The sequence below is a fragment of the Miscanthus floridulus genome, chromosome 9 (genome assembly GCF_019320115.1).
Source record: "Miscanthus floridulus cultivar M001 chromosome 9, ASM1932011v1, whole genome shotgun sequence".
Taxonomy (NCBI): domain Eukaryota; kingdom Viridiplantae; phylum Streptophyta; class Magnoliopsida; order Poales; family Poaceae; genus Miscanthus; species Miscanthus floridulus.
In genome coordinates, this window is record NC_089588.1 from 1,668,265 (window position 1) to 1,696,174 (window position 27,910).

Consider the following 27,910-nt stretch of genomic DNA (forward strand, 5'->3'; position numbering starts at 1 on the left):
GGGCTCCCAGAAGCACCCCTCCCCTTGCAGATAAAGGCCGCAAATTGGCCACCTGCCGATAAAAATCGATGCTTGCAACGACGGTCTCATCGTGGCAATCACCGAAGTCAGTGTAGGAAACACGATCCTGACCGAAAATTATTTGATTTCGCTGAAAGATTTATTAGACTAAACCTAATCAACTAGATAGAAAACTACGAAAAAAAAGGATGGGTCCCTTCCCCTTCTTGTATCCGACAGACGGACCGGAGAGGAAAAAGGAGAGGGGCCCTAGGTGGGTCGGCATAGCAGCGGCGGCGGCGGTGGCTCTGTACAAGGTGTACCCCTTGGTTACGTTCTCTCTTATAGAGGGAGTATCTCGTTGGGGCAAGAGAAACTCTAGCATGACCCTGCTCATTCTGGTCAAAGCATGGGAGAAGAATAAGATGGTGGCCATGAAGCTTAAATTCAGCATCATGGTGCGCCCCAGTGTGGATGGGACGGTCTAGGCATCTATCGTCGGCGGACTGAGCTCCAGACATGGGCGAGCACAGAGGAGCAAATCAAGGTGAGTTTCTCCAATTTGGTCATAAAGAAAGCAAAGAAGGTGGATTTTGTGATGCCAAATGGCTGACTTAGGGGCTGTAGCAGTCGATTTACAGTACCCGTTGCTAGTTTTATTTGGATTTGGTAGAAGATTTGAAAGTGAAGGGATAAAACGTCACAGGTGGTAGCGCAATTAATTAGAAAAATGGTGCTAGGAGAGGAAGACAACGGCATGGACCTGTGGTACTAACTATAACCGAGATTAGAAAATTATTATATAACTCTCAGTGTTCCCTATAGAATATTATTTGAAAGCCTTGCATCATAAAACTAATTTTTTGTATAACTTCCCTGTCTACATAACATATTTTATTTTTGAAACCACAACAAAACATAAGCTTGCTTTAGTGGTGGTGGGAGAAATTTTTTTTCGGGCTTTTGATGTACTTGGAGCATCGTTGGTAGGATTACCTAAAACAGGCTTCCTACTTGCCTGTTTAAATAGCCCCTATTTTAGACCTATCTTACGGTTGTCTATAACAATACTATCTAAAACGGAGCTCATATTTTATTTTCTTACGGTTTTAAGCATGTTAATCCTCCATGATATTCATTTTACCTCCACAGTTAAATAAAAAAATATTGTATATGCATAATTTAAACCAATATAGATTTAACATATTATTACAACACAATTTTAAAAATTAAATTTTTAAATTTAGGAATAAGATGTTAGGCCTTCAATAAATTTAGGAGGCCAAGTAGACAGGTAGATCTTTTTTTAATGCTCAAATATAAAGTAAAAATTAACTACAAAGTCGAGGATCTAAAATAATAACTCTTAAAAGTTTGTTTGGATCTCATGGATAAAAAGAATATCTAGAAAGTGCTTCACATTTTCTTTATTATAAAATACTTTTAAATTTCTTTTAATTTTTAAGAAATAAATAGAAACTTACCCGAGGCTTGTCTCTTCGCCGATAAAATTGCCGCGGCGACCGCCGGGTGTCGCAACCGTTACTCATCGCAACGCCACGCGTGGTGCGTGAGCCGCGCATGTTGTCAACGTGTCGCGCCGGAGCTGCCGACTTCGATCCCTTCGAGAAAAAAAGTTGCTGCCTAGCTCAGCGGACCCGAGCCCGAGGACGAAGCCCACACACGCTACAGCCGCCTTCCGTTTCTGCCCTCCCCTCTCGAAGCGAGGCTCGCTCGCAGCGGCAGCGGCGGCGGCGCTCACTCTGCAATCTGGTGAAGGCTGAAGCCATGGGGGAGAAGGGCGCATGGTTTTGGCAGCGCGCGCCGCATCCGTTCTGGCCTCGTTGTTGAGGCCCTCCGCAGCGCGGTCTAGACAGCGGCGAGCAGGAGCTTCTCACGGCACCGCGACTCTGCGATATGGTACGGGTCCTCAGTTCCTCACTCGCGCTCCAGTTCCCACCCTCTTCATTCGTGTGGCGCGTTGATTTCTCTTCGTTATTTGGTTGGCTGATTTCTTCGGAAGAGAGTGTTTCGCGGGTTCAGCCGACCAACTCTGTGAGGGCAAGGTGTTCGAGATTATGCCGATTACATTTGCTCGGCTTCTAGTAGGACACAAATTGTGTGTCTGTTCGGGAGGGAAGGGGAATCGAATCGGGTGGAGTCGCGTTATGTTAGGCCTATCCTGTTCTTGTGCTGAATGCGTGGAATTGGGCATGGGCTGGTAGCCTGGTACTATTTTGAGGAGGGGCGAGGTTGAGGGCGAGCTCCTGCTCGAGGGGAGCCTTCACATTCAGATAGTAGCCGGTGGGGTGCATGACGGAGAGGAGTCCTCAGCTCCTGGTTTTGCAGAAAAATAGTCAAATATCTCATCCTGAAACACGCTGCAGTGGTCTGTGGACCCAAACCATGGTTTCGTTGCAAGATTCAATACTGATTTCCAAATGGGACCTCACAGTTGTGACTGATCTAGGAACTGCTATTACTGCCATGTCTCCTAAGCCTTTCCATTGTCAATGGGCAAGGAGATCGGAGCTCGAGGAGATTGTGGCAATTTCCTACACTCCGAAGCATTAGGTGGGCACCTGGAGCCCTGGATAAATATACAGTACAGAAACGTGAAACACTATTGAGAATTTTTTTTGTTGTGTTAGATTTTGTGTATCAACTACAGTTCATATTGGTAGAATCGTGAGAAATCCTGCTGGCAAGCACCTTGCCAGGATGCAAGCACAACTTTGATATGCGCTTACTTAGGCCATGAAGGCTTGTTATTTTAAATTGGGAGGTTTTGTGAATTAACCAAATTTGCATGTTTGTACTTTTATGTAGGACTTCGTTTGTGAAGTGTGTGGTGTTGTTGGCTACAGGCAGCTTTTAGTACAATGTAGCAACTGCAAGAACGCTGCGAGGCACCTGTAACTTCTCTTTCTACTTGTTCTTCAAAGTCGTCATGTCTTCTATTTTCAAATTAAAGTTCCTAAGTAAAACAACAAAACAAATGCACGAGTTTTGATTATCTTGTCCTAATGAAGTTTGGAATTGCTTGGATGCATGATTTATTAACATTTTATAGAGAATTATTTTTTTCAATTCTGTCCTTGTTAGTCACATCCATAAGATTATCTTTGTATACTGAACTGCTTGTTTATTTGTCATTATGGTGTTCAAAAGCCTCAAATGTTTGTTAGGATTCTCATTTGAGTCCTTGAACTAATAAAAGTAACCATCTAGGTCTTTAATCAATTGCTAAATCTCATTTGGGTCCACGAACTAAAAAAAGTGACCATCTAAGTCCTCAATCTCTGTTGCGCTCGACTAAAGGTCCAAAACCCGCCACGCCACCGACAGTTGCCTATGTTGCCGTGCCAGTTGAGGTTGCAAAAAAAAAACATCCCCTACCCCTCCATCTCTCTCTCCCCTAGCAGTCCTGCCTCTCTTGCAGTCCACCTTTATTTGTTTGTTCCATGGGTGCTGAGCGTGTGCCTTCGGAGCACAGGTGAGCATGTAGGCGTAGCCGCGAGGCCAGTACGCACAGGACCAACAGGAGGCAGAGGGAATGGACATGGAAGAGAGGGGGATGGAGGGTTCTTCTGCAAGTGGAATGGGTATGTGGGACGTGGATCAACAATTTTAAGTTCCCGGGTGCGTAGGGCATATGCCTCGATGATTTGGTGTGCTTTGGGACATCATCCCGACTCCCATCCCAAGCATTGGCCCGTCGTTGTGCCGAACCACGATTCGGAATTACCGTTCCCGGGACATGGAACCCCACTAAGACCCACGATCCATCGTGTGACTGTGAATGGCACAACCACTGGGCATAGAAACGTGATGTGGTGGGATTTGACCTCTACTCAGGCTCATCATTAGTTGAAGGACCTAAATGGTCACTTTTTTAGTTGAACTCACGTGAGAATCTACAGTAGATTGAGGACCTAGATGCTCACTTTAGTTCTATGACCTAATTGAGAGTCCATAAAAAGTTCAAAGGACTCATGGTGCATTTTACTTTTTTTTTACATTCCACTTTCTTAAGAGCCATGCAGTAAAGTCTCATTGTAATTAGGGCTTGTTTGGCGAAGCTCTAGCTCCAATACTTTTTGTAGTTACTCCTTCCTAACTATAGAAATTCTTGGAGCTGGAGCTGCTGGCTGACTTAGTATTGAGTTGAGCCATTCGTTTTCTCATTTTTAGATTAAACACATAGGTCTAAAGCACTTCAATTTATCATAGATTCTAAATTTTGCATGAACGTCAAACTGGAGCTTTGTGAAACAACACCTTTTAATAAGTAGTAAAATCCCAACTCCAAAAAAGGTCTATTTGTGTAGCACCCCACACCCAAAACCATTTTACATCCTAACCAATGTTCAAAAAGGCGACATTAGGCGTCCGCCTAGGCGCGACAAGGCACTAGGCGAGGGGGTCCCGCCTGGCCTAGGGGCGGACTCCTAGGCGACGCCAGCTCGTCGGCAATGCCGGTGGGGGAGGAGCGTCTGGCAGAGGTTGCCGGTGGGGGAGGAGGAGCTTCGGACGCGTGCGGCGGCAGGCGCGCACTAGAGGAGATGCCGGAGAGGGAGAGGAATCGGCGGCGGCGGCGGCTGATGCGGGAGACGAGGAAGGATGCCGGCTGTGGCTGCGACGAGGAAGGGCGACGAGTGCGGCTGGAACTGGAGAGATGGATAAGGTTGGAGACTTGTTGTGGGAGATGGGCTGTACTCTTGCCTCTTGTGCCTTTCTATCTATGTAAGCCAGCCTATCTATCTCAGACCACTATTCAGCTGTTTATTGTTTCTTTTGGAAGATAATATATGTATATTAGTATATATACAAAACGCCTAGAAAAACGCCTAGGCTCGCTTAGGCTCTAGTACGCTTTAGGCTATGGGTCATCGCCGAGAAATCGCCTAGTGCCTTTTTGAACATTGATCCTAACCCCACAATGTCACAATCATAACATCTTTGTTTCACTTAAAAAACTCAACCTTCGGGGGTTAAGACAATCCCCAACACTGCATAAGAAGAAGACCTTGTCACGCAGGCCTAGAAGTCCTCCGAACCCCTGCTCTACCCATACATAGCAGCACCATAGCCCATGTGAGAACGACCATGACCAGGGCCGGACCTTAGACATCTGCTTTGGGTGGGACAAACGAGGGGATTTTTTTTAACCCCAGCCTGAAAATTCGCTCCCACGGGAGTCGAACGACCTGAGGAGTGCTACTCAAGGCACTTAACCAACTCAACTAAAGACCCTCTCGCCTTTCTCACACTTTCATCCTTGATTTGCACCAGTTTACCTAGGTGCTATGTCAGGAACTTAAAGGCTCAAGGAATCAGATCTACCTAATTATTAAGGTAAGTGCAACCCCAAAGCACACGAACACTTGGGCCACAAAGCCGCGCCAAAATGTAGGTTGTGATATTACCAATTTGAACCCTTTCTCATGAACTAAGAAGAGTGGGATGTCATTGAAGGAGAATATAATTGGTGGAGATTGTGTTATATTGCATTGGGTCTCATGGGCTGATTATATAGAGTACATAGGACTAACACCTCATGTGGTTAGACAATGTGGTACTATTTCTAGTTACTCTAACATCCCCTCTGCAGTCATAACAGTCGATGCGACGCATATGATGTGGCTGGAGAAGAAGCCGATGAGTCCTCATGCAAGGCGGTAGCCCTTTGTGCCGATGTCGAGGTAGCCGAGCGTGAGGGCGCAATAGCCGTGGTCGAAGAAGCCGTGCTGAAGATGGTCGAGGTCGACGTAGTTGTGGTCGGATTGCCATGTCGATGGAGCTGCAGGCGCGCGAGGGGCGTCATGATGATGACGGAGACGCGTCGAGGCAGTCGTCGTGGAAGGGGGCGATGCCGAAGTCAACGCAGTCAAGGCCGTCGTAGATGTAGAAGAAAGGCGACGACACAGTCGAGGCAGACGGGGTAGGAACGGGAGGGTCGATGCCGAAGTCGATGCAGTCAAGCCACATGTGCGCCGAGGCGTGGGCTGGGTTTGCCAGTCCCAGCAACGCATCGGGGACGAAAGCACGCGTCGGTGTTGCCAATACCGGGCGTACAAGGTAGAGGGCCCCAACCACGGTGATGCTGTCGACGTGGTTGTGCTGGACGAAGAAGCAGTGCGAGAGCAGACGCATCGGCGAGCAGGGCTCAGCGACGATGCGAGGGGTGCGACCAGCGAGCATGGCTCAGCGACGGCGCGGGTAGCGGCAGCTCGATGACGAAGACCCAATCAGCAGGACGAAGACCTTGTGCAGACGGATGGCGCAGCAAAGAGTGCGCAGTACAGTCGTCGATGCACAGGGGACGGTGATGTAGATGCAACGGCGAAGCGGACACACGGGCGGCGGTGCTGCAGCCCGACGAGGCGACACGGCAGCAAGCCAGCAGCCCTGTTGCTCGGAGAAGATGCGCATAGTACTCGGCGATGGACGTCACGGGAGCCAGGTGGATCGCGCATAATCGGTTGTACGGACCGAGTGCGCGCGAGGTGGAGCGATGCTGGAAGAAGCCGGCGGAGGCGTCCCGATCTGTGGTGGTGATGACGAACCGACGATGTAGACATGCGGACTGAATGACCGAGAAGCGACGCGGGAAGGTGTCCCCTCGGCATCACCTGCCCCGGCCAAGCCGCACAGTCGAAGATGTAGATGTCATTGTAGTCGATGTCGATGCCGGAGTAGGTATGCGCGAGGTCGACTGGCGATGGGCGACTCAATCCCGATCAGTGATCGGGCAAACCAAAAAGATACAGCAGCAACGGATCAAGTGTACCCCGGCAACAGTGCACCTCAGCGCGGCTCGTCCCGGCTTGCGGCACGAGCTGCCGGAGTCGGACGGGGCGGGGCGCACGGCGGGTCGCGGTCACGCGAGGTCGCACGAGGATGACGCAGATTGGCCGGCCGCCATCATGGCGGCGCGGTGTTGGGGTCGATCTGCCCGGGCCACCACCACGGCGGCGCGGGATGGGGCGACACCCAGCATCCTCCACGGCGAGCGCGGAGAGGGCGGCGAGGTAGCGCGGCGCCGCGAGAAGACCCGATCTGCCGCTTGACGACGACGAAGAGGGCGCGGGATCAATAGGATCCGGCGCCTAAAGAGGTGGCGCTGCCCCCGGCGGAGATCGATTTCTCCCTGGGGGCGCGCGGTGCGGAAGCGGCGGCGGCTAGGGTTAGGATCTAAACCTAGACGAATGATACCATGAAAGATTAGTGTATAATGCGTGGATATTGTGTTATATTGCATTGGGTCTCATGGACTGATTATATAGAGTACATAGGACTAACACCTCATGTGGTTAGACAATGTGGTACTATTCCTAGTTACTCTAACAGTCATGACTCCCTACCACTTGCCGCGGTGCCCCACCCCACGACCAGTGGCATCCTACCACCCTATCCACCACAAAGCTAACCTCCCTTTGGTCACTAGACAAGGCATCCCTAGCCACAATAGTTTCATGTGATCTTGACATGCCATCATTCTTATCATGTGGTGTTGATTAGGCAGGGGTCCGTAAAGGATGGACTACACCTAATGCACTAGATCTGCCTCTAGCGTCAAGGACCTTCGCTGCTGCGTCGCCAATTTCTTCATCATACAGTGTTGACCTACCTCGGGATCGTGGGTGAGAGTAGGGGAGGGGTTGAGGCCAGCAGCTCCTAACACTAGATTGCTCGTAATCTTGATGTTTCCAACACCTTGCCATTGTTTTGAACATGTCTTGGCCTTGACCATGCCCATTGAACTTTGAAAGCAAACAAGGGACTTCAAAAGAGCCTTTGCCACCTTAACACTCACCCTTCCAAAAACTTCGCTTAAACAATCAAGTTGGTAGGGTTAATTGTAGTTAATTATTCCTCATATTACCTGTATACTTCTATGACCTCGAGCCATAGAAGATCTATCCCTAACTAGCATTGTTTGTGGTTTTTGTAGATATTGTTTGGATCCGGTAATTTATGACGCCTCATCATTTGAATGGTTGTGTGACGATTGCCCCCCAAAACATAATGAAGTCCTGAAATCATTAGAGTGGAATTGTGATCATAGTCACAAAGTTCCTCGGTGGAAGGGGTCAAGGAATGTGATCGAGGAACACAACATGCTATTTGAGGAAGGTTTTAACAAGGCAGGGGTGAGAATGTTCTTGCGTCTGCAGAACATGAATGATGTTCTCAAAACGAGGAGCGTTACATGGTTCCATGTTCCCGATGACTCTAGCTGTGATGACCACTACTCTATTCAATTGGGTTCTATAATTAATGAACCAAATGTGAATAGAGTAGAGGTGACCAAGGAACCCTTGTTGTGGGGGTGTCGTAGACATAGGTCGCACAAGGCAAGGTATAGTACATGGGGGTGTCGTAGACGTAGATCGCAGAAAGCAAGAAGAGATAGTTCTGATGCCTCCACTAAACATTTTCTGAGTGCAGATACATTCAATTTTTCTGAAATGTTTGTCGTGGAAAAGTTAAAGCGCAATGATATTTTAGAGGAAGGGGAAAGTAAAAATGACCACTTATTTTATCAACCAGAAAGTGCTGATGGTTCAAGTCATTCAGCTTCTGACCTTACTGTAGAAATACAAAAGACAGCGGGTGCTGTTGGACCTACTATGAACACAATGGAGTGTCTGGACCTCTCAATGGAAAAAGATAACTGCTCTTTTTCACTGAATTGTGTTGAAGGGTTCACTCAAGGAACAAAACCTGACTTACTTCCTTTAATCAATGTTGAGAGATCCTATCCATGTGTTACGGATAGTTCTTGCCCTACAGTACCAAATATGGAGCAAAAAGATGATGTATTGGAAAATGCGGAACAACCTCATCCTTCGGAGATGGTTAATCCTGATGGTACAAGCCATTCACCTGTGGGCCGTGCATTAGAAATCGAAGAACGAGGAGCGGAGGCTGGCTTATGTTCTTCAGTTGAAGATGTTGAGGAGCAAGTAGACGGTTCTGGTCCTGCATCAGAAAGTTGGGAGCAACCTGTTCCTTTGAAGGTGGTCATACTCAGACCATGGCATGATGTGCCATATAGCATCCTAAGATCAAAGCCTCCTTCAAACTACTCACACTCAATGCAAGGATCAGATCTATATGTTGGAAATATGGATGTCTTGGATCCTTCGAAGGAGTGGTTGGACTCAAGGTTAAAACTTGATGAACAAGGAGCGGAGCCTGGCTTATTTGCTTCAGTTGAATATGTTGAGCAAACCCATCCCAATTTTACTGATAAAACTAGTCCTATATGGTCAAGTGAGGAGCAAGTAGATGGTTCTAGTCCTACGTCAGAAAGTTGGGAGCAACCTGATCCGTTGGAGGTGGTTAGACCACGGGATGATGCGCCAAATAGTATCCTAAGATCGAAGCCTCCATCAAACTACTCACAGCCAATGCAAGGATCAGATCTAGATGTTGGGAATATGGATGTCTTGGATCCTTCCAAGGAGCGGATGGACTCAAGGTTAATGTCAAATACTGTAGAGCCATCAAGTTCTTCAAACGGAGGAGGCACATCTGTTGAGAAAAACAATACTGAAAAAACAGAATGCTTGTCAGGCATGGACACTGTCACCCCTGAACTGGATAATGTCCAAGGATCAAATCCCTCAGCAGAACCATCAAGTTCCTCAAATGGAGGAGCCTCAGCTGTTGAAAGAAACAGTGCTGAAATGACAGAATGCTTGTTAGGCATGGGAACTTTGACCCCTGCACTGCATAATGTCCAGGCATTAAATCCCTCGACACCAAAAGAATGCTTGGTTTCTAACGCAGACAACTTAGATGAAGCAAATAGGTCAGATGAAGTTCATCGCAGTTGCAATGATTTTAACGGAAGTTACTATCCCAAGCCAGTGCTGAAGGGAAGAATCTCCAAAATGATGTACCCAAGACTTTGGTTTCAAATGCCAAAAATGTGGCTTGTAGGCAAACATCACAAATGGAAGATGCCATTGCCTTCCAAGCATGTTAGTCCATGTAAGGCAACAAAAAGTAGCTTCAGAAAGCAATATAAAGGGCCAAACAGACATATTCCACGTCATACTAAACATCAGAAAACCAAGCTCGTTATGAAGGACAGATTTACAGATCCTGCACATATAAGAAGTTGTAGGCCATCAAAGCAAATTGATCGTACTTGCTCAAGTGCTTCCTTGGATTTATCTCCAAAAACTAAGGAAGTGAATGATGCCAATGATGCAGAACCAAGATGTTCTAAATCTGTAAGAACATTTGAGAATGTCATGACCAAGAAAAGAAAACGGCCTATTTTATCATATGATGAAGATGCCGAGGCAATGCAGATGGAAGTGAGGATGCGCAGGAGACACGTGAAAAGTCGTGTGATGAAGCAGCAAAGATCCGCAGAAAATTCTGAGGAAGCAATGACTCCAGGAAATTCAAATAATCAACATGCCAATGATGATATGAAGGCAAGGAAGCAGAGAAGGGCCAACAAAGATAAAAAAGCACCTCTAGGGAATGCTAGTGTTCCATGCACATGGAATGATGCTGCATGGTTAGCATCAGATCAGCAAAGCTTTATTTGCACGAGACCCATTGATAAACCTTTCTGGACGTATGTTAGATGCCTTTAATCCCATTCTAAAGCATTTCAATATTTTTCTCTCTGCAGTGCTAATGTTTCTCACGTTTTATGCTGATAGTGGAATCATGAAGATTGGCCAGGAGTATATTTCATTGGCTGCACACCTGTCAAATCAAGCATGCAAGGAGGTGCAGGAATTATCACTATCATTACCAGCACTAATGAAAGTAACAAAGCATTCGAAGTTGAAAGCCTGGCCAGGGAGGTGGAAGGCATCAGAACCAACTGCTGAATGCATTGGCTTGTATTTCTTCTCAGATAATATGAGGTGCGTGACCTACGGTCCTACCATATGGACAATTGCTTGTTTTGTATTTTCAGGTACATGGTTTAAAATGTACTTGTTGCTTTTGTAGGGAACTGGATCAACTAGTGCATTATCTCACTGATCATAGCTTAGTTCTAAAATATGTCGTTGGCTTTGCCAAGCTGCTGATCTTCCCTTCTGTTTTCCTACCAGAGCAATGTCAAAGTAAGTACCATGTTGCCGATTTTACAATGTTTACAAATATCATGGAATCATGGATATGATATGATATGGCAGTGCTCCTGTTTTAAATTTGCAACCATGAACTTTGATGACAATGTGCCTCGGTGCAGTTTTGCATTATATTCCTTCTACTGTCCATTAGTGCACTTAAAAAGTTATTTACTTTCTTGCTGTTGATTTCTAGTAGTTTAAGAGTTCAGACAGCTTTACTTTGTTCTATGGCCAATATTTTCAGTTTACTTATCAACCCCCGTCTTTTGTAGCGTTCCAAGGGAAACACTATCTGTGGGGAGTGTTCAAGCCCAGGATGGGTACTGGGAAAACAGGTGCCGCAGGGTAACAAAAGGTTTGTACGTCACATGGGTGCAAAGTGACACCCTGGTCCAAGAAATGCCTGTTTTGAAGGGTATCACAACATCAAAGAGACAACAGCTGCCAAGCGCTGTCCATGGCTTTTGCAGTGAGACCGACCCCTGTGATCATAGGAAGCCCCGCGCAAATTCAGAGAGCTCCCCCTACCCAAGCTGTTTGGCCTTGTCACCGTGCAGACGACGAGGTCAGAACACTACATTTGGGAGCTGGAAGATGAAGGTGCATTGGTGGTTTCTCTGAACTTTTGAAAGGGTTGGCGAAGGCCTGTCCTATAACAATCAGAATTCAGAATAACGCTCTGTAAAGATCACGGCCTGAAACAGTGATGTAGCAAGTAGGATCAGGATTCAGAATAACCAGCGACAATCACGCTCCGGCTTCTGAAGCGTAGCTGTAACCTTTTGTTGATGTTCAGGCTGAGAGCTAGATTGTCTTTTAACCACGTTTTAACACTGAAGACGTTCCTGTGCCTGCAGGCCTAACCTAAGATGTATCATGCATCAAGTGGTGGTGGTGGTGGTGCTGCTGCTACTATGAAAGGTCTAGCCAAAATTATGTTTCTGTGTTCTGTACTGCTGTTTGCGTTGTGGTTTTAAGCTCGACATGGCTAATAGATTTTCTGCTCCAAAGATACGGTTGTATAAAATGTAAATGTAAATGCTTTTCTGCAATGGTTTTAAACTCCAAAATGTTTATAAACTGACCTGAGATATGAAGTGCCGCTCATTCGCTTATTCAAGAAAACCACATACTATGTAGGGACTCTAGTTATTAAATAAGACTTGGACGTGTCGCGTCCAATGCAATCCAATCAGTGCCCTGCCTCCAGGGAGTAGGGACAGGAGTTGCTTTCTCGAGTTACACGTTCCTGATGTCTGAAGTCTGAGCCGTATCTGCTGTCAAAGATCTTAGATCTAAGATCCAAATCCAGAAACTAGAAAGGTGCACGCCCATGTGCAGAATGGGTGCAGACTACAAAGCCGGAATGGGTGAGATCCTGACCGAATTCTGGCCAATAGCCGAACTGTCACATTGGCATGATCCAAGCAAGAGGGGGCATGGAGCTCTGCTGTGACATGTCCGGTTGTCCTTGGCTCTTGGTCAGAACAGGGGATATTCATTCACGTTGCTTTCTCGATTTACACGTGAGTTGATGGGGAACCACTGATCGATTTGGGGCATGTTTAGATCCATTAGCACTAAAAATTAGCTAGCTAAATAGCTAACAGTTGCTAATTTTCATGGTAGTACAGTTTATTAGGTGTTGAGATGACACAGATGGCCACCAGTTGCCTTATCTTGCTCACCAGGTATGGAAAAGCGAAAAGTGGACATACTTTGTCATAGTTGTAAATTGTAATCCACTTCTTGTCTCAATTCAGGTGGTAGATGTTTTGCACTATGAATAGAGATCAAGGCAAAAGTACAGTTCTACGCTACTGTCAAACATAAGCCTATATATAGAGATGTAGCTAGCCTAGTAGCCTACATGTCCTCCTATATATCCAACATAGCTATAATAAGCTAATAACAAAGCAATCGACACCATTACGCCACCATGGGGTCCATCAAGGAGCAACATTGCTCTGATCAGCAGGCCTTGCTCGACGCTCAGCTCGAGCTCTGGCACAGCACGTTTGCCTTCATCAAGTCCATGGCGTTCAAGTCCGCGCTGGAGCTTGGCATCGCCGATGCCATCCATTGCCATGGCGGCACTGCCACCCTCACCCAGATGGCCACCAAGGCCGCTGTCCACCCGTCCAAGATCTCATGCCTGCGCAGGCTCATGCGCGTCCTCACAGTCGCCGGCATCTTCAGCATCGCCAAGAATTCGTCGTCTGACGATGGTGACCACGTCTACGGCCTCACTCCGGCATCTCGACTTCTTGTCGGCTCGTCACAGAACTTGACTCCAACACTGAGCCTGATCCTTAACAACATCTTCGTGTCCCCGTTCCTTGATCTTGGCACGTGGTTCGAGCACGAGCTGCCGGCGACAGACCTGCCCCTGTTCGAGTTGTCGCACGGGAAGAACGTGTGGGACGTCGTCGGCCACGACCCGTCCATGAGCCAGCTCTTCAACGCTGGAATGGTCGCGGACACCCGCTTCCTCATGGACATCGCCATCAAGGAGTGCGGTGGCGTCTTCCACGGGATAAGCTCCCTGGTCGACGTTGGCGGGGGCCATGGTGCGGCGGCGCAGGCCATCTCAGTGGCGTTCCCTGGCATAGAGTGCACCGTGCTGGATCTTCCACACGTCGTCGCCACCGCTCCCGCTTGTGCCGGGCTCAGTTTCGTTGCTGGTGACATGTTTGAGGCCATTCCACCAGCGAATGCAGTCTTCCTCAAGGTATATATCTTCTACTTCTAGCTAATTTCACATTTTGTATAGCTTATTATGAGGTAGGTCGAATATTCAATCCTCATAATTCAGAACAAGAGTTTACAGGACCTGGTCCTCAGGTGTAACCTTCAAATTAATCAAATATGAAAAGTTTATGAGATGTGACTTCAGCACAGTTTATGGAAAAAGTATGTTCAAGTAGTTTTCAACCTTAAGTGACGTGACTTCTACCAACAGTACTAGAAACTGATAGTTCATACTTCATACAGAACATATATAGGAAGTATGGAAGGTACTCTCTCCATTCCAAATTATAAGTCATTCCAACTTTTCTGGAGAGTCAAAGCATATCAAATTTGACCAAAATTATAGAGAGAATTACAAATATTTATGACATCAAATAGGTATACTATGAATTTGGTCAAACTTGAAATGCTTTGACTCTCCAGGAAAGTTGGAATGACTTATAATTTAGAATTGAGGGAGTAGGTACTCGTAGTCTAGTATCTCTGATTTAATGTTAAGGAACCACTTAACCAGGAATAACACTGCCTCTTGATTTCTTATTTCAGTGGATTATGCACGACTGGGGTGATTCTGAGTGCGTCACGATATTAAGGAACTGCAAGAAAGCTATACCACCACGAGGTGCAGGTGGCAAAATGATCATAGTAGATACCGTGGTTGGTGCAGGGCCTACAAATCTTAAGAATAGGGAGACACAGGTCATGTCTGATCTCTTCTTGATGATTGTCAACGGCACTGAGAGAGATGAGCAAGAATGGAGGAATATTATCTTTGAAGCTGGTTTCAGTGACTACAAGGTTACACCAGTTTTAGGTGTTCGATCAATCATCGAGCTCTACCCCTGAAGTTCAGTTTCCTCGGCCTCACCTATCTGCTTTGATGTGTGGATCTGCGTTTTCTCTCTCTTTGACAACAGTGTGGATGTGTGTTTAAATTCGTATATATGTACTCACTAAAATATGGTATATATATATGCATGTATGCTAGCGTTTGAACCATTATTGTGCCTCTAAACTAAAGGAGTTCATGGTTTCCTTCAAATCTAAGGAATCACACAAGTGAGCCGCGATCCATGTTATTTGAGTCTTACGTTCCTCACATGTATGGGTAAAGTTAAATTTGTCGGTTTTAGGGCCAGTCAAAAAAGTTTCTAGGGGCAGCTTTTAAAACCAACACTACAGTATTTTTCTCTCACAACAAAACAACTTCAGCCGGCTTATCAGCCGGCTTTAATACCAGCCGAACAGGCCCATAGGGTCAGAGCTTAATGCATTTTTTGGGGTGGCTGTTTCCTTAAAAGACATCCACCTCTAAAAATACGATTTTTAGAGGTTGCTTAAAACAACCACTCCTTGACCCAATCGTCACTCAAAAAGCATTTTCAAGGACAATTGCTTATAACAACCACACCTCTAAAAATGCATTTCCAGGGACGGTTAGGTCAAGACATCCGACCCTGAAAATGGATTCTCATGGGCAGTTGGCCTAAGATAACCGCTCATGCAAGTGTGTTTCTAGGGGCGGAATGCTTTAAAGAATCGTTCCTGAAAATACATTTCCAGTGGTGACTTGTTTAAAATGAAATTTAACTCTTTTTAAACTTTTGATTTTCCGGTTCATCTTCTATTTTCCGGTTCATCTTCTATTTTCCTGGTCATATTTTAGATGTTAACATATGCCCCCTCGGTTTTTAAACGAATGCGAGTTTAAAAACACATGATAGCCATAGAGACGATGTCAAGTTCATCGGCTATTTGTAGTCTATAAGAATGATGCATACATTGACCATTTTGTTCTATGGGTGATATGTATATATCGGCAAGGCCACCTGAATATTGGCAAATCTCGTCGAGAGACGTGGTGAACAACAAGATGGTTGGAAGAGGTTGACGTAGAAGAAAAGGTGAAAAATATAATAGATTGATTATGATCGATTGGGTAGATGGATCACTTAATCAACCATGATTCTCTCATATAAATTGACTGGTGATCTTTTCCAGTAAAACTTATTCCACATGCAATTTATAAATTTCACAGTAGATCAAAATAAGTTCCAACAGGAAAATCTTGATTTGGCCTCAGACTGCTAAAACCGGTTCAGGCCGGTTCCAAAACGAGCCTGAGCCAGTCTTTTCTGGATGTTTGCAAAATTATCCAAATTTAACTCTTTTTACAGCATTTGATTTTCGAGTCCAATCTTCCATTCTCCTAGTCATATTTTAGTTTTAGCTGTCAACATAGGTACAAGAGGCATGCATAGAACATCAATGATGCGGCAAAAAGGTACTAGTACGACCAAAACTGTCTTCAATCAATCTGGTTTATCTACATTTTATTGGAGTTGAGATACAAATTGGGAACGTGTACGTCATTAGAAGCATCTATGAGCTAAGAATGTTCAGAAGAGCCACCCTGCTTTGAATCAACCTCCTGAACAGAATACCCACACCATCTCCAAGGTCACCCATGGTGCGCTCAAGCGCCCGCAATTGCCGCTCCTCGCACACCACCTTTCTTTTCTGGAACCTCTTGGAAACAAGGGACCATTTGCTCGCGTTTGGACCGCCAATTTGCTCCGGCAAGAGCCGCGACACGGATTCAAGCAGAGAAAGAGCCGTCTCTCTGGCTTCTGCCATTAGTCTGACCACTCTGCAACCTTCAGCAGTAGCCTTGCTGGTCGTCTTCTTCAGAGGCTTGTGTGCCTTCTTCGCCAGACGGACGAACGACTCGATTTTGAGCTGGACAGCTGCGTCTTCTCCTCTCCTGAGCACCAGGCGCAGCTCCTGGACGCCCGTCTTCAGCTCCGCCAAGCTCTCTTGCATGGCGCTGCAGAGATCGATCAGCGCAAGAGACCTGTCGAGCTCTTCCTCCGCCATCTTCCTTTGCTGCGTCAAGGCTTGGTTGCTGGGCAAGCACAGCATCTCCTCTACGCAGCTGTAGAGGTCCCCAAGCTGCCTCAGACCATCGCACGTGGTGTCAATGGTTGCCAAAGGCGACGAGATGCGAGCTTTCAGGGTCTGCAGCTCTTGCTCCACGTTGGATTCAGTGGAGTGAGGCAAAGAAGGCAGACTTGTAGACCTTTGATGGCAGGCCATTGTTGTGAAGGATGGCGTGATGATCTGTATGCTTCAGTTCTGTCTTCTGTGTGGAATGGAAGGGAAAGGAAGGAGATCTCTGTACTCTTTGTGCTCAGCCTTCTGATGCACTCTATTTATATAGTTAGGAATTGGCATGTCACCTCAGCCACATCATCAGTAATGGAGCAACTTGTATGATGAGGCGTAATCATCGGTTATGTTCAGTGCAACAAACATCAATAAGTGAACTTGATGGTTTCATCAAAAAAATAAGTGAACTTGATGGTATGTGGTGTTTGAGAAAATCATATGCACGAGCAGTTATCAAAAATCAAGGTGGGAAATTCTCAAAGAGAAGAAAATGCAATACGACATGTGCCATATTGAGTGACTAGCTGACTTCACCTCCAAACAGTCTGTCAAACGACAGTTGCACCTGCATCTCCTTATGTAGCATTGCTGGCATGCCACTGTTATCTGCAGCACCACACGCCGCCTATACCTTGAAGTTGTTGGCACATTCTTCGCTTTTGGGTACCAAAAATCAGTTGGCGCATAAATTAGTAATCTCATATCAAGTTGATCGACAAATTAGTTGTCCAAATCAGACTTGTGTTTTGAATATTGGCGGCCGTGCATTTGCACGAGTGCTGAGCTGAAATACAGGTAGACATATCTCAACCAAAAGAAATGGCGTGCAAATTATGCAACTGTCTAACCGACATGTTTGTTAAATGACTAACTGAACTCACCTTCCAATGATCTGTCAGTTGGTTTTCAGCATCTTTTAGTTGCAGTTGTAGTTGCACGTCCTCGTGCAACATTGTTGGCTTGTCTTGCTATCTGCAACACAAACACGTCATCATTAATGATGACATTAGACATTACCAAACGAAGAAAGGCATTTCCATCAGCGCCACAAAACACAGAGAGATTGATATGCAGTTTGTCCGCAAGACCGCAAGTAGGTCACTGTGGGACTAGTTCGCTTTCTTCATGCCCTGTCCTCTCACTAGTTTGCAGACATCATGACTAAAGAGCTGCCCGTATAGTTGTTTACAAACTTGAAGTCCTCCTGCTGTGACTGTGAAAGGGTACTAAAGATATAAAGAATTTTATGGATAAGTGTCATACACACGTTGTATTCTTGTAACCCAAACCACCTTGGCTATATACATATCAAATGTCACCCTCCTCAAAGGCATGATCTGACATGTTTTTCCCCATCTTCTATTTATCTACAGAGAGGGGACGTGCCTGATAAGAGAAGAGAAGGTTAGAGGTCCACTAAGTTACAAAAGGAAGATGCGGTGTGTGCTGCTAATTTAGTCTGCACCTAGAGCTCAATTAATTGAACAATTCAGCTTATGAGATGACATGGTGGATATTTGTCCATGTCAAGGATGATAAGTTATTGTCAAGGTGAGATGATAGAGCTTTGGAAGAGTTGGTTCTAGCGTGATTCCAACTAAGATGTCGAGTTCGTATGTATTGTGCAACATGTCTCTTGGCTTGTGAATGTGCAAGGTTAAGTGCATTAAGGTGGTCGACAACAATGGAGAAGGTCAAGCGAGGAGTTTGGGTTGATGGACCACGGATGGTGGAGAGTAAACACGAATACTTGCATCAAGTGACCAAGGGTCTGGAGGATGGACCAAGTATGGCTAGCACATGACACGACGAAGAGCAACAGCAAACATGGAGATGGTGATGAAGACAATGTTGACAAAAGTTGTCAAGGTTAGGGTTCAACAAAGTCAAGGCAAGGCATCGCGAGCACTTGGTGGACCGACGGGCCAAGGACATGAAGGACACACGTCCACATCAGAGGGTTGCATACAACTACATGGCCTAGGAGGGTTTGGTGTTCTCGGCCTAAAAATACGGGAAGAGTGGTTTTTGAGTTTGGGCCTCAAAACCCAGAGGAGGACTCGGGGAGGCACATGGGGTCATCGAGTTGAGGTGAAGCAACTTCTTGAAGGGCCCATGACCCTCCGATGCTTTGAAGACCATCTAGACCATTTTGCCCCCCGGTGGTCAAGTGGTTTGTGTCTAAATGTATGGGCATTCTTGGAATGTGTAATTAATCAACCCTTCTTCTCTTCTCGCGTAGTTGATCATACAAGCTTCCTAACTATGTCTCTTCATCGAATGATAACTCCTCTATCTCGTTGTGTCTGTAGAGTGTCGTTTGAATGCCTCGTGTTGCCTAATCTGAAGGTTGCACCGTGTTGTTAGCGGCTGGTGGTTGTCGCTTGAAGGTGAACTCCTCAAAGGGGCTGATGGGTGGGACATGTGTGGTTGGGTTATTGCTTTGGTTTGGTGCAGTAGCTAGCAAAATGGTTGCATTTGAAGGATCCCTCTGGGTGTTATTTTGAGTGTTGTGGGTCACCGGGAGGTGTCCTTGATGTTGTTTTTCTTGCCATCGTTGTTGATTGAAAAGTAGGAACCGCGGACAATGCCAACTATCGAGAATATCGGTTCCTGCTCAAACCCTCGTTAGGAGAAGGAGAGAATTCTGTATTTGGCACTGAAACAAATCACTATTTCGTATTTAGCACTAGAAATTTTGAACTTTCTTATCTAGCATCAACTTGAAAATTTCTTTCGTATATGGCACTTCCGTCCATTTTAGCCATCCATCCGTTTGTTGACTTCATCGACCATGTCAGTTTTTGTTGATAAGTACCGAAATGCTGTCACTCTCCCACCCCCACCCCCTCGCGTCCACCACCGCGCCGCGCCACCAGCGCACGCCCCGCGCCGTCGCCACCGCTCCTGCCACCTTTCCTCACGAAGCTCAGCAGCTTCTTGAGCCCCTTGGACAGGTCCCTGTGCGAGTCGGAGAACATCGCCGTTGGCCTCTCCGGGCTGCCCCACCGCTTCCTCGCCCGCGCCTGCGGCGAGGCCAGCGTCGCCGTCTCGAACGGCAGCTCCGACACGGACCGGATGTGGCGCAGCGCCTGGGTGTGCACGTGGGCGTGGCCGAGCTCCTCCTGCTGCTGCTGCTGGGGTAGCGGCCTCGGGGTGATGGCCACGTCGAGGGTCGGCAGGTCGTGCACCCGCGTCGTCGGCAGCCTGGCCGGGCGGCCGCGCCGCCGGTGCCCGTGCCGCGTTTCAAGAACGGCCTCGGCGTGGCGCACTCGCCGAACTCGGCGAGCTTGCCGAGGCTGTTCCGCCTCTGGTGGTGCGACGACGGCCTTGCCGGGCTCCCTGTCGCGCCGCCGCCGCCTCTCACCGTCGTGCTCCTCGGCAGCGCCGCGCCGGCGACGTCCTTTCTCGGGGTGCTCGGGATGGACGACACGGCCGGTGTCCTCTTTGCCGGGGCGATGACCAGCCGCGGCGTGGCGCCCGCCTCCTGCGTGTCACGAGCCGCGCACCGGAGCGCACTACGCGTGCTCATCGGCGTGGTGCGTCCCGCCCCCGCTGCGCGCACGTCCCGAGGTTGCTGAGCCCTTATTATTCACCGGTTGCTGCTGCTGCTCGGCCGACGCGGCACGCGCCTGGCGTCGCGCTGGCGCATGTAGGCGCCGTACTGCCTGCCGCGGCAGGTGCTGCCACCCCCCGGTGTCTCGGCCCCATCCGCGAAAGCGAAACCCGCGTCGTCCCCGTCCCCGCGCGTGGCGCACAGGAGCTTGTACGCCGCGAGCTGCAGCTCCAGCTCGTGCAGCTTCGCCCACAGCGCGTCGTGGTGGGTCGCCATCATCACCACACCGCGCGAACGAGAGAGAGCAACTCCAGCCTGTGCCTGCCAACTCCAGCACTCGCCGAACTCGGTGAGCATGCCGAGGCTATTCCGCCTCTGGTGGTGCGACGACGGCCTCACCGGGCTCACTGTCGCGCCGCCGCCGCCTCTCACCGTCCTGCTCCTCGGCAGCCAGGGAGGTGGAGGGGGAGGAGGAGGACCCTGCCGCCTCGCAGCCCAGCGTCACGGTGGTGCGGCTCCAGTACGCCGCGATGCAGGTGGTGGAGACCGAGTCCGGCAGGGCGCGCGTGGAGCTCGAGCTGGAGCGCGCCAGGAAGAAGGCGGCCGGGGAGGTGGAGGGGGGGAGGAGGAGGACCCTGCCGCCTCGCGGCCCGGCGTCACGATGGTGCGGCTCTAGTACGGCGAGGTCGCTGAGGCGACCACCGTCTTCATGCTGCCCATGCCCAGGGAGACGGACGGCGTAGCGGCCATGGAGTCGGCGCCCAGGCGGACCAAGACGAACGTGGACCTTGGCATTGTGGAGGTAGACAAGGCGTGGGCGCGGTGGGCTGTGGTGCCCGGATGGGGCCCCGTGGCCGAGGCAGCGGACGACGCCGTTCGTCATCGAGCTGGCCGACGGCCGAAGGCTGCCGTGGCGGACGGACGAGTGATGGTCATTGCCAACACGTTGCTGGTAAGGGTATATATGTCATTTTAGGTTGCACTTGACATTGTTACTCCATCAAATGGACGGAAGTGCCATATACGGAAGAAATTTTCAAGTTGATGCTAGATAAGGAAGTTCAAAATTTCCAGTGCTAAATACGGAAGAGTGATTTGTTTCGGTGCCAAATACAGAATTCTCTCTAGGAGAAAACTATGATAACTTGAAGTAAAAAGATCTTCTTAAACACAATGTCCGAGGGCTGTCTTACCCCCACGGGTCGAGTTTTTTTTAAAGGCTAGTGTTGTATTCCTCCATTTTTATGACTGTTACAAACATCATATTAATTGGGGAGCCAAATGGTCACTCTCCATATTACAAGATATCTCTAGTCTAGCTACTATATTCCTGTGTCATGTTTGAGGGCACAATAGTCTAGATCTGCTAATCCCATGGTTTTCGCTTGCTCCGCACCTCGTGACTCTAGTCTGGTGCGCAGCATGAATCTTTGAGTCTCCCAAAGGTTTATTTTTTATACAGACGGTGTCTGTATATAGCCACAGGTTGTCTTTAAAATTCTTTTTAGTAGTGTTATCAAAAAAAAAAGAAATTCAGTGTTTTTTAGGCAAGTCGACAGTAAGGAAGACTCCTAGCCGGCATGTCGGCAGGGTCTCCTAGCCGTTTTTTTCCACATATATGCGTGTCAACAAGTTTTGACCTTGACCAGGGCATATGCAGCTTGCAAGGACGTCCAAAATTGCAGCTGGTGGCAAAGCTCGGAGTGACGGACGGGTAAGCATTATGTGGACTTCATTTTTGCCATGGTCTCATTCCGCCATGCACTTGCACTACTGCTAGGTTCACACACACGCACACACAAAAAAAAACACCGGGAGCTTAGACTATCATGATAACCTTGCCAATGATGCTTTGTGAGGCACTATTATTCTCTCTGGTGATTGTTTGGTCTCCAGTAGAGACGTCGTCGACCACCGTGCTAGCAGCCTCCGGAAGCATCATGGCCGGAGGAAACAGGACGTCGTTGGACGGCTGCCCGACGTCGAGCTGCGGCAATCTGACGTTCGCCTACCCATTCGGCGTCGGAGCGGATTGCTCCCAGGGGGCCCGATTTCAGCTTGATCTGCAACGACGACGCCAGTCGGCCCCCGAAGCTCTTCTTGCGAGACGGCATCACCGAGGTGGTCGAAAGCATCGAAGTTAACATCGCCGGCTGGTGTCAGGACTTCGTCTTGGTCTCCATGTGGCGTGCCATCCCCCATGAACTCCGGTGTACGCGTGTACAACATGTCCCTGGAAACCCCTGGGAGGTCCTTCTCATTTGACACCTCTGCAACATTCAGTGTGATCGGCTGCGACCTGGACGTGTACTGGATCGACCAGATGACCAGCAGGCCTGTGTTTGGTTGCTCAACTTGGTGCCCCGGCAGCGAAGAAATAATCACGGAGGCCACCATGTTCATACTCACCAGATGCACTGAGAAAAAAAATCTTAGAAATTATCACAGTAATCAGAAACATTAGACATTTGATTTGTATATTCTAATCACCATTACCAATAATAACCATTGGATCTATTCTGTTTTATAAAAGATTCACACCTCTACCATTATGAAAAAAAATTATAAAGTAACCCCTAAATTTGTATTCAAATTACCCACCATTGTCATTATAAAAGATAACTCACAATAACCCTCCTAATTTGAATCTAAATTGTCCACCTATGCCATTATGTAAGATAATTCAAATAAGTCCATAAATTTGTATCTAAATTAACCACCTCTATCATTATGAAAAATAATTTAAAGTAACCTTCTAATACTTTTTTATAAATTACACACTCCTGCTGATATGAAAGATAATGCAAACATAACCTCTAAGTTTAAATTTAAGTTATCCGCATATGCTATTATAAAAGATAATATAGAAAGTAATATCTTTTAATTTGTATCTAAATTATCCACCTTAATTGTGTTATATCTTTCAAATCTATATGTAAATACTACTATAATCTATTATGAAAAATAATTCAATATTCATAAATTCTACTATGTATATTTCTAAATTACACATTTTTATCACTATTAGGTTAGAAGTAAGCATAACTCTATGCATGATGTAGGACAAATAAACATGTATATCTTAGGATAAATATTTATTGTAATTGCTTATCAAGTGTGGAAAAATGTTCTCTTAACTAACCACATAGTGATGGTACTGGCAATTCACTTTAAGTTATATTGATACTCCATGATAATGAATTTTGTAAGTTATTATTTTAAATAAGTTTATACATTTGGACTGAAATATTATGTCATATCAATATGGTAACTATTTCATTTTAAGCGCTCTATGTTTTATAAAATAATACTACTACATATAATTCTTTGATATAGATCATGGTGCATAGCATTATGCTTACTTCTAACTTATATTTCTCATGAGATCTAATTTAATAAGCACTCTATGTTACTGGTATGTTGGGTGACGATCCGAATTCAAAGAAGATAGAAGAAGAATTGGGGGGGCCGATGAGAGATAAGAAGAGAGAGAGAGAGAGAGAGAGAGAGAGAGCCAAAGCAAGGGAATACGGTCAAGTGCACATTTCATTCATGCCATGACTATCTGAAAAGCATCCTGAGTACCACGGCGCAAACTAAAAAAACTATTTATGTCATTTTAAGAACTCAAAGGGAAGCCTAGACCTAAAAGATATAATTAGCACAAAGGTTTTAACTTAGCTTGTTGATTAAAAATTGCTATAAGTAGATTAAAATTTGAAAGCTAAAAATATAGATTCATGATGTAACAGAAAAGGATACAGCAAGGCTTATATATATAACTTAGTCCTAGTTTCAACTAAATACGTATCGTGCTATATAAAAGAATATAAATCGTAGAAATCCTAACTAGATGTCCCCAATGGAGCCTTCCTATTATCTCATGATACTCGCTAGGAGAAAAAAGATAAATGACAAAATTTCTCACAAAAATCATAAAGATATGGGATCACTTAAATTTTAAGATCTATAACAACCTAAAGTATATATCTACCATAGTTGAAGTTAAGGTTTTAACTAAATTCATATTGAAAATATACATAATTGTCATGTGAAGGAAAAAAAACTAAGTATATGGATGAAAAAATATATGGACCAGCGATTGATAAGTTTATCACAACTGGATAGATACTGCAGAGTATCTATTACGCTTGATTGTATTAGAAAATGAATAAAGAGAAAAATGTATAGTTTAATCTAAGTATTTTTTTAAAGTTCACTTAATCAGTAATTTTAAGTGTAGAAATGTGTATTTTACTCATTTGTTGGTATTTCTTAGATATATACAATTGTAATATCACTTTATATTTTCGCAACTGATTGAGTGAAACAAATGTTTTACTTATTTATTTGTTTATTACCATGAAAAGTGTAGCATACAAAATGACAAGTCGATTTATGCACGGTTACCTTTTTCATTTGGAACTTGAATGCATGGTTAACATGTTTCTTACTATAATCCAAAAGGAAACAGAGCTAACTGTACCCGTCACTGTGGAAACATCGATGTGCCATTCCCATTTGGCTTAGAAGATGGTTGCTTCACTATGGAAATTTTTCACCTCTTCTGCACAAATGCGACATCATCAGCTTTTCTCCATTTGGGACCTCCGGGGGATGTGATCATCAGTCTCCAAGTTAACGAAGGGATACTTAACTACACTGAAGAAATAATGAATGCTCCCGGTTTTAATCTTTTTTATGGTTATGGTTTGAGTGTTTGACAAGCAGCTCTATGCAATGGGTTGTTGCTAATCTAAGCTGTGCTGAAGCTAAACAGAATACATCTGGGTATGCTTGTGTGAGTATCAACAGGAGGTGTGTGGAAGTGAACACATCTGACGGCTATTATTTTGGATACCGCTGCAAATGCACAGATGGCTTCCAAGGGAATCCGTACATTCAGAGTGGTTGTCAAGGTACCCGACATCTCTCTCCTTTTATCACTCAGCCCTGTTTAGTTACACCCCAACTTTCAAAAAGTTGTTACAGTACCTGTCACATCGAATGTTTGCGGCCCGTGCATGGAGCATTAAATATAGACGAAAAGAAAAACTAATTGCACAGTTTGGTGGGAAATTGCGAGACGAACGTTTTGAGCCTAATTAGTCCATGTTTGAACACTATTTATCAAATAAAAACGAACGTGTTACAGTAGCCCCAAAATCCAAATTTCTCCAACTAAACAAGGGCTCACTTTGAAACTCTCTCTGCGTTGTCACATCTTAGATCTGGTTTGCAGATATTGATGAGTGCCTTCAGCAAGACATTTGTAAGGGAAGCTTCAAGTGCATTGAATGCCCTCGAAAGGCGATATATGATCAGGCAAATAACCAGCGTACTAGAACAAAGCAGCAGGTTCTGCTCATAGGTATCGTTACTGTTGTTACTAAATAACAACATTTGCTGCTCATATTTATTATTGTTATTGCTATTAGTATTTATATTGCAAAATAAGGTACAATATATATAAGGAGGTTATGTTCGTGTCTATATAGGTATTATTATCGTACTTTCGGGAGGCTTCAACATCCTACTCCTGGCCTTTCTTGCATTATTTCTTGTCCGTAGATGGAGAAGAAATGTTCAAAAGCAACTACAGAGGACTTATTTCCAGAAGAACAAAGGTCTTCTTCTAGAACAGTTGACGTCGCCTAACAAAACAAATATTTTCTCTCTTGAAGAGCTAGAAAAGGCAACAAATAACTTTGATCCCACACGTATCATTGGACATGGTGGCCACGGGATGGTCTGTAAAGGCATTTTATCTAACCAACGTGTTGTTGCAATAAAGAAGTCTCTAGTCATTGAGTACAGCGAGATCAAGCAATTCATCAATGAAGTTGCAATACTTTCTGAAATAAATCACAGAAACATCGTGAAGCTCTTTGGATGTTGTCTCGAATCTGAGGTTCCATTGCATGTATATGATTATATTTCCAATGGATCATTGTCTCAAGTTCTCCATGATGAATCACGAAATGATGTTTCTTTGTCTTGGGCTGATTACATAAGAATCGCCACAGAAGCTGCAGGAGCTCTATCATATCTCCACTCAGCAGCTTCAATATCAGTCTTCCATCGTGATGTGAAGTCCTCTAATATACTCTTGGATGGGAACTACACAGCAAAAGTTTCAGACTTTAGCGCTTCAAGATTGGTTCCAGTTGATTAAACACACATTGTTACGAATGTACAAGGTACATTTGGTTACTTAGATCAAGAGTATTTCTATAGGAGGCAACTAAATGAGAAGAGTGATGTGTATAGTTTCGGGGTGGTACTACTAGAGCTGCTTGTTAGAAAGAAGCCTATTTTCACAAGTAACTCAAGCTTGGTTCAGAACTTGTCAAACTACTTTCTTGAGACATTGAAAGAGAGAGAAATCATTGATATAGTTGATCCTCAAGTTGCCTAGGAAGCAACCAAGGAGGAGATCAGCAGCGTCGCCTCCTTTGCGGAGATGTGCTTAAGATTACGTGGTGAAGAAAGGCCTACAATGAAGCAAGTGGAGATGGAATTACAGATTTTACGATAGAAACAGGTGAGCACTTGCCAAAGCAGCCCGGAAAATGAGCAGCAAAATGAAACAATATTGCTAACTCGAAGAGCTAAAGCTACTTGCCAAGCATTTGCCACAGAACCAGGTCAGGGAGCCAATTTACCACTGGAACACAACCAGAGATGTTATAGTTTAGAGGAAGAGTTCATGGAATCTGCCACCCTACCACGCTAGATGTGCTTATTGAGTATGATTGATTTAGTGCCAGTGGTTATCCATCTATAATGTATCACTCACCAGCAGGTCGCCTATAGTAATTTTATATATATATATATATATATATATATATATATATATATAGAATCAGCGTTTCATTGGCTTTATTTGGTGTATAATAGGAGTATTTATCTGTACGTGAAGATATAGCTGTTCTTTCGCGTTAGAATAAACATTATTCAGAACTTTGAAAAACTATGAGATTGTGCCAGATAAATAGTAATCTGATTTATCATTTACCTGTTTCCGTACACATGTAAAATAAGTTATCATATAAATAGTGCACACGTATATTTTAAGTTTTTAACTAAACTAGTGCGCATTGGCTCTAATTTATATTAGGAGAAAACACCGGAGGCATGCTTCTGTTGCTACAGCACCACGCGGCACCTATAAATTGAAGTTGTTAACAAAGTCTCCATCCTGGTTATTAGGATTCCTCCCTTGTTCACCTATAAATTGAAGTTGTTAACAAAGTCTCGATCCTAGTTAGCTCCTTCTTTTTTTCTAGAATAGAGTCCGTATGTTTTATAACAATATCATCAATCGAAATGCCGATTAGTGCCCTGTGGACCATTCATCAATATAGCCAAAAAGCATCTATACTTGCAACTTTTCCATAACAGCACTTAGTTTTGCTATTAGTTATTATTAAAATAATATTATTTAAAAAGAAAATTCCCCGCGCAGCACCATCACACCTGGTTGGCAGCACTGCAGCAGCAACCAATGATCTGTTAGGCTCGGCTCACTTGGATA

At 45.5% G+C, this 27,910-nt stretch overlaps 3 protein-coding genes and 2 pseudogenes across 3 annotated transcripts; 3 read left to right on the forward strand and 2 right to left on the reverse strand.

The window, feature by feature from the left end:
* Positions 1–1,601: 1,601 nt before the first annotated feature.
* LOC136483259 (uncharacterized) lies at positions 1,602–12,242 on the forward strand. Its single transcript, XM_066480274.1, has 6 exons — positions 1,602–1,920; positions 2,830–2,915; positions 7,958–10,606; positions 10,695–10,904; positions 10,993–11,108; positions 11,390–12,242. The coding sequence occupies exons 1-6, from the start codon at positions 1,918–1,920 to the stop codon at positions 11,464–11,466; spliced, it is 3,141 nt and encodes a 1,046-aa protein (XP_066336371.1). The 5' UTR covers positions 1,602–1,917; the 3' UTR covers positions 11,467–12,242.
* Positions 12,243–12,379: 137 nt separating this feature from the next.
* Positions 12,380–14,784, forward strand: LOC136483261 (O-methyltransferase ZRP4-like). The gene is made up of 2 exons (XM_066480277.1): positions 12,380–13,848; positions 14,415–14,784. The coding sequence occupies exons 1-2, from the start codon at positions 13,057–13,059 to the stop codon at positions 14,712–14,714; spliced, it is 1,092 nt and encodes a 363-aa protein (XP_066336374.1). The 5' UTR covers positions 12,380–13,056; the 3' UTR covers positions 14,715–14,784.
* A 1,466-nt stretch (positions 14,785–16,250) lies between these two features.
* LOC136483263 (uncharacterized) lies at positions 16,251–16,964 on the reverse strand. The gene has a single exon (XM_066480279.1). It carries the CDS (start codon positions 16,962–16,964, stop codon positions 16,251–16,253), a length of 714 nt encoding a protein of 237 aa, XP_066336376.1.
* Positions 16,965–19,645: 2,681 nt separating this feature from the next.
* Positions 19,646–20,649, reverse strand: LOC136484073 (uncharacterized; annotated as a pseudogene).
* Positions 20,650–22,573: 1,924 nt separating this feature from the next.
* On the forward strand, positions 22,574–27,109 carry LOC136484075 (putative wall-associated receptor kinase-like 16; annotated as a pseudogene).
* The last annotated feature ends 801 nt before the right edge of the window (positions 27,110–27,910 follow it).